This window comes from Heteronotia binoei, chromosome 6 (genome assembly GCF_032191835.1).
Source record: "Heteronotia binoei isolate CCM8104 ecotype False Entrance Well chromosome 6, APGP_CSIRO_Hbin_v1, whole genome shotgun sequence".
Classification (NCBI taxonomy): Eukaryota; Metazoa; Chordata; class Lepidosauria; order Squamata; family Gekkonidae; genus Heteronotia; species Heteronotia binoei.
The window spans coordinates 82250568-82262188 of record NC_083228.1 but is presented as its reverse complement, the minus strand read 5'-3'; the positions used below and the strand labels follow the sequence as shown (position 1 = coordinate 82262188).

General features: G+C 41.3%; 1 protein-coding gene across 1 annotated transcript in view; it reads left to right on the top strand.

The window, feature by feature from the left end:
* Positions 1–11621, top strand: part of INPP5D (inositol polyphosphate-5-phosphatase D) — a 124805-nt gene that overhangs the window by 100484 nt on the left and 12700 nt on the right. Inside the window, exons 16-21 of the mRNA XM_060241947.1 lie at positions 1339–1447; positions 1751–1839; positions 2008–2089; positions 2926–3015; positions 3166–3279; positions 8284–8363. Coding sequence (XP_060097930.1) covers positions 1339–1447; positions 1751–1839; positions 2008–2089; positions 2926–3015; positions 3166–3279; positions 8284–8363 — 564 coding nt within the window. The remainder of the gene's footprint in view (positions 1–1338; positions 1448–1750; positions 1840–2007; positions 2090–2925; positions 3016–3165; positions 3280–8283; positions 8364–11621) is intronic.

Genomic DNA, 11621 nt, shown 5'->3' with positions numbered 1-11621 from the left:
GATTCAAATTTTGACTTTGCCATGCAGCTCACTGGGTGACCTTAAATTAGTCACTCTTTCTCTCTCAGCCTACTCGAGCTCACAGAGTGGTTGTTGCAAGGATAAAATGGAGAAGGGGAGAGCAAAGTTGTAAGAGGGTTTGGATCCCTACTGGGGGGAAAAGCACAAAATTACTATACAGATTGCACACTGTTCTTTTCTAGCCCTAGCCTAGCCATTCCCAAAGCATTGTGGATTTTATTATTGGTGTTATACTAGCTCTAACCCTGCAGTAGCACAAGAGTCTTCCCTCAAGGGTAGGAGTTTGAGGTGCAGCTTTGCTCCAGCAAAAGCAATCCATTTTAAAGAAGAAGACGACGACATTGGATTTATATCCCACCCTCCACTCTGAATCTCAGAGTCTCAGTGCGGCTCACAATCTCCTTTATCTTCCTCCCCCACAACAGACACCCTGTGAGGTAGGTGGGGCTGAGAGGACTATCACAGCAGCTGCCCTTTCAAGGACAACCTATGTCAGAGCTATGGCTGATCCAAGGCCATTCCAGCAGGAGCAAGTGGAGGAGTGGGGAATCAGACCCGGTTCTCCCAGATAAGAGTCTGCACACTTAACTACTACACCAATCCGGAGGAAAGTGTGCTATCTCAAAGGAGTGAAGGAATATACAGCCTCCCACCCTATAACAATAATTAAAATGAAGTTGGAAGTAGCATTTGCAGAATAGAAGGGCACTTCTTTTGCAGACAACCTTGCATTTTCTCTACATCTCTGATAGAGACTTGGCTATAGTTGCTGCTGCTGAAAGTGAAGCAAGCAAGTGTAGAGAAGCCTAAAGGAAAGTATTGTTCTAGGGAGCAGTTTCCAAAGGAGGTTCAGAATGATTAAAGATTTTTTGGAACCATAAAAACAACAGGAAATGGATGGAGAGCAGTGAGAACTGATGCAGGGTGCAAAATAGACAACAAAAGAACAGTGGAGTTAGTGCAAGTATGTGTGTGTGTCATTTAGGAAGAAAAAAGGGGAAACATTTTTAATGGGTTGATCCTGTGCAGACTTACTCCAGGATAAGCTCACTGTTTCAGCTGGGCTTAGACTGGTACAAAACACCTAACGGTGGTTTTTCACTCGATCATTTTCAGATTCTGTATTTGCTGTGATACTGCTAGTGTCATATCCCAGTGTAATAACTAAGTCTAACATATTTCAAACAGAAGAAGTGAGAAGTGCTTGGAGCTAAGAACAGGTTTTCATGGCCACAAATGCTAGATTGCTATGTATTAATGCAAGAGGCTGAAAGAGAAGAGAGTGAGACATCTAACATTATATTTCTCTGTTCTCAGGAAGCAGAAAATATCATCCAGAAGATCAAACAACAGCAGTACCCAGAGTTGCTGAGTTGTGATCAACTCCTCATGGAGAAGAAGGATCAAAAGGTGTTTCTCCAGTTTGGTAAGATTATTAATTCTACCCATAACTCTGCAGTCATCCACTTCTATTCCTTTCCCCTTCCTCTTGAAAAGGAGTGATCACTGAGGATTGATGCATGTTATGGTTGCTTTAAATTGCTCTGTAGAGCAGCTGTCTCTGTGTGGTAAACCATTTGTGTGTGCAGCACCTCACCACATGGCTATGGTAAGAGTGCATGCTGACAACTAACTATACAGCAATGCCTGTACTGTGGAGCAGTTTAGAATGCGATGACTGTTCTCTGAATACTATCAATGATTTAAAAATAACATCTCTCTGTTTCAGAGGAGGAAGAAATAACTTTTGCCCCAACATATCGCTTTGAAAGGAACACCCGGGAGAATTATGTCTACACCAAGCAAAAAGCAACAGGAGTATGACATATTTTCTGACCTATTGTGATGTTTCAAATGGTTTCTATTTGTAGAAATCATACAGTAGGGAAATATAATTGGGAGCAAGCTGGTGATTTTCTTGGCAACAGAGATCTTCCTTCTAATAGAGCAGTGCACTCTTGATGTTGATTCTCTTTTTGTTTGTAGATGAAATACAATTTGCCATCTTGGTGTGATCGAGTACTCTGGAAATCATATCCTCTGGTGCATGTGGTGTGTCAGTCCTATGGTGGGTAGATAACAGATTGAAAATACTGGTGAAGCTGGTTTAAATGGAAATGAATCAGAGAAGGATTTGTAGGACCTGCTTTCACTGCCAAGTTCTCAATAACAGATACATAAACCATTATATTTGGAACAGCATTGTCTGAAAGATCCACACAATATTTTGATTCCTAGCAGTGCCTAACTGATAAAAAGAGAGGTGCTGGGGCTTCAAACAGAATACTCAGCAACCTTCTTCTTTTGTTAGTAGTCAGGGCTGTATCCCAGTGGCAGAGCATGTGCTTTGCAGGCAGAAGATTCCAGGTTCATTCCCCATATTCTTCAAGTAAAAGTTGCTCAACTTGCAAAGGACACCTGCCTGACATCCTGGAGAGCTGGTGTCAGTCAGAGTAGAAAGTCCTGGCTAAGGAAACCCAGTGGGCTGATTTAGTAAAAGGCAGCTTCATGTGTTTCATGTTTCAAAGGCTGAGCCTAATGTTTAAAATGTGTTTGCTAGGATCAAACCTTTATTCAGACTATGCTGTTAGATTATCTGCTTATAAAGTAGAAGAAGCTAAGTATCCATGGCAGATTACTTGTATGGTTATCCAATCTCCTGTGAATCAAAAGCCATGTAGCATTGGAGAACTGTTATTCAATAAAAAGTGCAAGTCCAAGGCCCTTGTCTCTCCTTCTCTCTGTGTGAAATTATTTGGATTGTGGCTCCATCCAGTCCTCAGTGTCTCTTGACATAATTCTCTTGGGCCTTGTGTTTTGATAACAGGACAGACTGTTACATTGTTTTTGTTGAGTCAAAAACAATGAGCCTTAGAACTAATGGCTTTTCTCTCTGGTTGTCAGGATGCACCAGTGACATCATGACAAGTGACCATAGTCCTGTCTTTGCCACATTTGAAGTTGCAGTCACATCTCAATTTGTCTCAAAGAATGGTCAGTAAATGCTGTGGGATTGTGAGGTTAACCGTTTACTTCATGTTTATGAAGGGATACTTGGGGTGTACATTGAAAGAATAATCTAGTTCATTGACAAATTTTTCTGTAAATGTCTTTTACCTGAACAAATGTCCTCTCTTCTTCTAGAAGCCAAGTACACAGATTCCCCTGGACAGATTGAATTCATGCGCTGCAGTGCCACTCTTAGGACAAAGTCACAAACAAAATTCTACATTGAGTTCTACTCCAGCTGCCTAGAAAGTACGATATCTCCCCTTGTTTCATTCTTTGTTGTGTAGTCTTGTTTAGGTTATTTAGAAAAGTGATCCATTTAGTGGAAGGGCATATTATGTCTCTCATTTATGGTGTTCACTTGACATTTGACAGAAAGCCATTCTGTATTTACAAGTACTTTACTGAATGGTTTTCCCCACTCCTCCAGTTACAGCTGCTGGAATTGGCTTGGGTTAGCCATAGCTATCACAGGAGTTGTCCTTGAAAAGGGCAGCTGCTGTGTGAGAGCCCTCTCAGCCCCACTCGCCTCACAGGGTTTCTGTTGTGGGGGGAGAAGATATAGGAGATTGTAAGCCACTCTGAGTCTCTGATTCAGAGAGAAGGGTGGGGCATAAATCTGCAGTCTTCTTCTTCAGTGTTAGATCCAAGGGCTCAGGTGTTATTCAAATAAATAGTGTTAAAACCATTTCACTTATCGTTATCTTTAAGGAATGTTTGAAGTGTACACCTATAATACTGCATTTGGAAGTAACATGCAACTAGCAGAGTCACAGTGCAATCCTAAATAGTGTTACACCCTTCTAAGCCAATTGACTTCAATGGAGTTAGAAGAGTATGGCCCATTATGCACTAACATCTTACTGCAGATTTTCCAATCTTGACTTCAGATTTTGTGCCCACCTTATGCACTGTTCTTTTTCCACCGATGTATTTGTTTTGCAGCTACAATTGTTTAAAAATTTATTTTTCTAAATTGGGGTGGGATGTCCCTTGTGATGTGTGTGGGATGGCATCCAAAGTTTTTCAAAATTGCCCTATCACAGCTGCACAGTAGCGTCCAGCAAGCACCTTCCATTTAAATCCTTATGGTTCAGGTTTTGCACATTCATTTTATTGTTAGTTCATTGAATGAAAGGGGACAAAAAGGAATGCATGCAAAGGAGGAAAACCCACTGTTGAAACTGACTAGACTTTTTCTGAAACTACTGACAATCAGCTAAGAAGCCCCGTTTTCCATATTGCCAAGCACTAGGGGATTCTCTGCTGTTGGCCATTGTGAAAAATGGGGCTGTGGGAGTAGTCCTTCATGAGTACTGAAACCTGCTTTGGCTGTCTGCAGAGAGAGACTCTTGCATCTGCATACATCTGGCTAGAAGAGAAAATGGCCAGAGTAACAACAAGCAAATTGATTTTTCCTTCGGAATGAATTGTTTCTCCCAAGGTTATGGTGGGGGGGGGAAGAGAACAGCCTACCAATTACCCCTGCCACCATTTGCTGTAGCCACAATGGATGGGGGGCAAAATCATAGCTGGGGGGTGGGGAGAAATCTCGAGCAGTCCCAACCCATCCAAGAGCCAGCGATGACTTGGCCCCCTAACAGCTCCCCTCATTTTCCCCCTGCAGTCATGCAGATAGTCCCCGAAGCATCCTAATCCCCACCACCACATCATAGAATCAAGATTTGGAAGGGACCTCCAGGGTCATCTAGTCCAACCCCCTGCACAATGCAGGAAACTCACAAACACCTCCCCCTAAATTCACAGGATCTTCATTGCTGTCAGATGGCCATCTAGCATCTGTTTAAAAGCCTCCAAGGAAGCCTGTTCCACTGAGGAATCGCTCTAACTGTCGGGAAGTTCTTCCTAATGTTGAGCCGGAACCTCTTTTGATTTAATTTCAACCCATTGGTTGTGGTCCTACCATCTGGGGCCACAGAAAACAATTCCACACCATTCTCTATATGACAGCCCTTCAGGTACTTGAAGATGGTGATCATATCATCTCTCAGCCACCTCCTCTCCAGGCTAAACAACTCCAGCTCCTTTCCTCCCCCTCCTGAAGTCCCCCCCCCACATATGCTCTAGTGATCTGGCTGAAGGACAAAATCACTAGGATGCCATCAGAGTTTTAGAAATCTACCGTTTCAATTTGTATTATTGTACTGTTTTAATTAATATACTGTTTTTATTTGCTGTACATTGCCCACAGCCCAGCTTAGGTCAGGATGGGTGCACTCGCAGTGTTTCGGAAGCATGACATGGCACCCGGATCATGGAGCTCTCAGCCAGCAAGTTGATCCATGGAGCATGTAATGGGGGCCACGGTGCCTTGGGAAAGCTGATGGCACATGGCTCCCCCAGGAGCCTGGCACTGCTCCCACTGGAGGAGAGCCAACCACCTGCCTAGGCTGCTGAGTGGACCCTGTGCTCACCTTTCCCCTGGTTTTCCTCCTCTTCTGGCTGCCACTGCCAGGATGGGCTACTCTGATCTGACTTCCAGTGGGGATTTGAATCTGAGAAGCAGCTCACCACAGGGACAACTCTGTGCTGTCTCCTCCTGCCACCAGGTTGAAACAAGATGGCAGGAGAGGGCAGCCCAGCCAGGATTTGAAACTAACAGACAGCTCTGCACTGCCTCCTCCTGCCACCTGGTTGAAACTGGGCTGTAGAAGAGGGCAGCCCTGTCAGGACTAATGACTTCTTGCAGGCATAGTTCTACACTGCCTTCTCCTGCTGCCCAGTTGAAACCAAGTGATGGGATAGGGCAGCCCAGCCAGGAGTCATTTTTTTACAAGTGGGATGAGACTAGCAATGGTAATCACTAGACTCATCCCACAGTTTAAAAAATTTAAAATGTGGGTAGGTAAGCAGTCTATGAGGGGCGGAGGCTGGGTGGGAAGAATCCAAGGGAATCTGTATTTTTTTTACTTACCTTTGGCTTGGAAGCCAAGCAAAGGAAAAACCAGCACAAAAACACTGTCAGAAAACACGGAGAAATAGAAAGTGAACTGAGCAGTGAAGGGAGGAAAAACAATGCAGAATGAAAAAGAAAACCCGATGGACATGCATAGTGAAAGCAAGGCAAAACACTAATTCACAATAGGCCTATAATTATCTTTAGGATTGCATTCTTCCCTTATGCATAATTTTATTTTACAAACTACACAGAGTACATTACTACAGTTATACATAAATGATTGCCTTTCATGGACACAAATGTAAGCATAGACCTAGACCAAGACAATCATTTATGGACATCTGCTTTATCTATTATATCTCGCTACACTTTATTCTATTTATTACAATTGTCGAACTTGCTTTATTGCATAGGATTTGTTTATATATAATCTAGACTTCCACCTTTTTTATCTATATTCCATATTTTCTTCATTACTTTGTATCCAACATTTTATTATCACAAACATATATTACCTGATTCTATTTCTTAATCATTCTTGACTTTAATCATTCAGTCCTACTTTTCAACTATAAAATAAAAAATACATTCACTTTTAACTGAAATTCTAAATTTGATCTATTATGCAAATAAAATGTTAGTTTTACCATTGTCATGCACTCAGTTAATTCGTTTTTCCAGTATTCTGGACATTTTTTGGGCCTTCCATTTAGATGCAAATATCATCCTAGGATTGCACTATTAATCTGTTCTGCCATTTTTGTAATATCCTAGGTCAGCCCATAACACCAGCACAAGACCATATTTTATACCATTGTGCTGGCATAGACTATTTTTTATTACAGCAGTTCATGTTCTAGGGTTGACAATCCCTAGTTGGGGGCAGGGGATCCCCAGTTTGGAGGCCCTCCCTCTGCTTCAGGGTTATCAGAAAGTGGGGTGGGGGAAAGAAATGTTTGCTGGACACTCCATTATACTCTATGGAGACGGGTTCCCATAGGGTATAATAATCAATCCATAGGAATCTGGGGCTTAGGGTGGGGGGGGGGGTGTTTTGAGGAAGAGGCACAAATTTTCAGCATAACATCTGGTGCCTTTCCTCAAAACACTCCCCAAGTTTCGGGGGGTGAAATTCTATGAGCCCCAAAAGATGGTGCCCCTATCCTTCATTATTTCCAAACAGAGGCAAGGCATTTAAAAGGCATGTGATCCCTTTAAATGTGATGGCCAGAACTCTCTTTGACATTCAATTGTGCTTGTCACAACCTTGCTCCTGGCTTCACCTCCAAAGTCCCCTGGCTTCACCCCCAAAGTCCCCAGATATTTCTTGAGTCAAACCTAGCAACTTTATCATGTGCAGTTCCCGCAAAGATCTCTCAGATGGTCTTTTGTTTGTTTCTATAATGCATAAACCATGATTTTGCACAAGATACTTCCACCCCAATCAAGATGGTTGGTAGTGGCCTAGAAAATCAATTCATTATTCTAAAGAAAAAATTTTCAGACTCCCCTTTCCCCGTGATCACATGGAAACTCAGTTGGGGAAAAATGAATAGCCATGTACTCCCTGGGTCAGCCCATAATTTCCTTTTTGTTTCTTTGGGCTAAACATCTTAAAATCTTGAACCACACAGGTTAATTAAATTGTGAACTGGAGCTAGTCAAACTAGTTAAGGTCTTGGAAGACCAAGAATCAATCCCATTAGAAGGATCTAGGCATTGCCTTAGAGCAACTCTGGAAACAAGACTGTATATTGGTGCTGTAAATAATATTCCTTAATTTCTGAGTTTGAAATGTGTTTATGACATGAGAGACAACATGCCCAAAGTGTTCTGATTATGCTGCCCTCTGTCACAGGGCCAGACCTGAAAGAAAAGTAACATACTTCTACTGTACTTTTCCCATTATTTTCATGCCACAGAGTTTGATTAACCCAGCCCCATGAAAATTTTTTTGACTATATATAGATTTGTATACATTTCTATGGAAACCATGTGTTAGAATCTTAAATTAGAATTTCAGAAAATGTGCTATCTTGGGTGGTGTAGGAAAAGCTGTCATGTTCTTCTTATCCCCTTGTCCATGCCTGCACAGAGCTTCCTAATGCCATTCTAATTTGGAACAAAATAATAAAAAAAGATGGCCCAGAAAGGCCATTTGCAAAGGTGCTATGTTCATTCAGGGTCATATCCTTTAAAGACTTAAGTGCTTTCCATTCCTTTGTCTGGAACAAGGAATAATTAGGAACCATCCTTAACTGCAAGGTTTTGTTTACTTTTTATAAATGCATTTCTCAGCTGGAAAATTATTTTCTTTTCTAACACTCTTGCAGGCTGCAAGAAGAGCCAGGAGGGAGAAAATGAGGAAGGAAATGAAGGGGAACTGGTGGTAAAGTTTGCAGGCCTTCCTAAGGTAGCTGGGAGTATATTTCTGTACTTTTAAAAACAGCATTCTATCTGTAAATTTGCTGTAGAGCAAATCTGTATTTTTTATAATATTATGGTAATATAAACAGGGATGGCCAACGGTAGCTCTCCCCATGCTGGCTGGGGCTGATGGGAGTTGTAGGCAAAAAACATCTGAAGAGCTACCGTTGACCACCCCTGATATAGAACACCAGCTTATACATCTAGAATTACAAAACTTAAAGAAGAGAAAAGCAAATATAAACATCAGTCTGCAATATGAGTAAAGACTTCCAGAACTGTATAGAAAAGCTCAGGGGTCATTTTGTAAAAAAAGAGGTGCTGGAGCTCATTAGTACAACATTTGCATAACTCATTTGCATATGCCACACACACCCCTGATATCACTGGAAGGTGTGCTAAATCATAAATTAAAATGCTTCTTGAATTATAATTGTCATAATAAAACCTTACTCTCATCATACTTTTTAAATCACTTTCTCCTAAGTGGTCATAGTGGCATGATGAAGATTTCTATCTGCCTGCTTTATATGTTTTGGTTATTTTCCCATTTTTTGGGGGGGGGGGAGTATTAGAAAGTTTGTCAAATCTTTAGAGTTCAGCAAAATTCTCACAGGGAGTTTGAGCAATAGGGCCCAGAAACAAGTTTGGTTTTTTTTTTTGAGAGGGGGGTAAGAAAGACAGAGCACAATAAAATTTAGAAGTTCCGGAGCTCTGCTCCTGTGAGCTCCTACCCAAAATGAGGCCTGGAAAAGCTAATTTAGGATTCATCCATAAAACTAGGGTAAACATGCTGCTGGACAAACTCACTCCCTCTGTTTGAGTGCTACAGCAAGAAAGTACTCTGTCCCTAAATAATGGCATGGGAAGTCTTTAATTAAAGGCTTTGTAAAGATGCACAATTATCACACAAGCATATATAGAGGAGGAATTATGTCATAGAGAAGTTACAGACACTATCAAAAAGTGCTTCTGACATTCACATATTTACATATCTCTATAGCTATCACAATAGCAGGGGGATGCTTTGTGGGTGGGGAGTAAAAAAAAATCACATTTTCCAAGCAATAACAATTTGTGGTTTGTTTGCTGTGAGAAAGCAGTTTACCCACAATATGAATGTTATTTTGAGGGGAAACAACAAGCAGTGTAGACCAAAAGATCACGCGGTCTTTCATTTGGGAGATGCTTGTCCTTGTAGATCAAGGGTGTCAAACATGCAATTTGGGGGCCGAATCAGGCCCCTGGAGGGCTCCTATCAGGCCCCCAAGCAACTGGCTGTCATTTGCTTCCTTCTCCCCATACCTTGCTTCCTTCTGCATAACAGCTTGCTTTGCAAGGTTGCTTGCTCAATTGCACAGGAGCTACAGAACAAAACCTCTATTTTCTCCATTGGCTGAGGCTTCTGAGGAATACCTTGCTTTGCCAGGCTCTCTCAATTGCACAGCAGAGCTACTGAGCCAAGCCTCTCTTCCTTCTACCGGTACTGGCTGTGGCTCCTCCACCTCCTGGTCCCCTGGGGAAGGAAGTAAAGAGCCAGAGCTTCCTTTGCCTGGTTCCCTGGATCCCATGGGAGAAATACAAATAAAGCATCTTTAAGACCAATGAATGCTAATGTTTTAAGTTTTTAAAAAATATATATTTGTATTTGTCTGTGTTCTTTATAAAATTTCTATCTCTGCTACCTAAACGTAAATAGGTACACACATGGCCTGGCCCGACATGGCCCAGTCCAACAAGGTCTGATTTATGTCAGATCTGTCCTTCATAAGGAATGAGTTCAACACCCCTGTATGTAGATAGTTTATAGAATGCCCTGTCAGGGCTCTGCTGAAAGACCTCCACATCCTTATAGTACATGAGTATATGGGTAATCAAAAAAGCTTGGAGGAACATATTGAAATGATTCTCCAGCTGGTGTCCTTAAAAGAATTTCCAACTAAGTATTGCTGTAGTAGCCTCCCAGTTGGCTTTGTATGGTGAGTCACATTCCAGACAACACACATGTGAAGGAACAAGACCTACTGGCTGGCTGTCCTTCTGCTTAACAAGATGACATTGGCAGTCTGTGATGGAAACCTCTCTCAGGTCTCCTCAGTTCTTCAGCTCAGAAACTGGTGCTAGGTGCATGGTTACAACTAGAACCATTCTTTATAATTGGATCTTATAGCAATCATTGAGGTATCAATGAATTTATTAAAATATTATGTGACCAAAGACATGATTTGACAGTATTTCTGCCTAAAAAGAATTCTGATGAATCTGGATATTTGCAACTTAGATCCATATAATGCTTTTAGATTTAGGATAAAATGCTGCTTTCAAATGTTAGGTAAACCCTATTTAAAACCCTATTTAAAACAGTGTCCCTTTTCAATGGAATTCTTTTGTGTATTTCAGCCTGTAGGCTGAAGCTTTCTTCAAAAGCTATCTTTGTTAGTTTTCCACTCTTTTCTCTCTTGTCTGTATATATCTCCACTCTTTTTTCTACTTGAAACTATTTTATACAATTGTATCTAGATTATCCTTTTGTTCCTATTGCTTCTAATTTCCCTTGAATTTTTTTTTGTGGACTAGTCTCTATTTTCCTAGTATCTGTCCCATTAAAAGTTTATTGTTTTTTAAAACACTTGTCTCATTCTACATCCTTCTCCAATCCTAGCTAATATTCTCCCATTCATTGTCTTTAGGATCCAACACATTTTATGTTGTGCTCAAGCACCCTTTATTAGATGCTTCCAGTTTCTGTTATTTTATCTCACCTGTAACACAAGCTTCATGTCCATCTCTAGCTATAATATGAGAGAGAGAGAGGTCCTAAATTCTTCTAAAGCTTATTTCACGGGGCTTTTTTTTTGTAGAAAAAGCCCAGCAGGAACTCATTTGCATATTAGGCCACACCCCTGACATCACCATTGTTTTACATAGGGCTTTTTGTAGGAAAAGCCCACCAGGGCTTCATTTGCATATTAGGTCATGCCCCCTGACACCAAGCCAGCCAGAACTGCATTCCTGTGCGTTCTTACTCATAAAAAGCCCTGCTTATATCACTTCTGCTAAGTCTTCCATCAAGGCAGAAAGAATTTCACCAATGGAAAATGACTTAGAGGGTGTATCTCTTTAGGCTGGCCCTGAAAAAAAATTCTTACCCATTAGCTTATGTGTCATTTGCTGTGTTGTCGTGCTCTTAAGAGTCTTTGGCTGCCATTGACTGCTGGTTAAACAAACAGGGAAGAGAGAACAA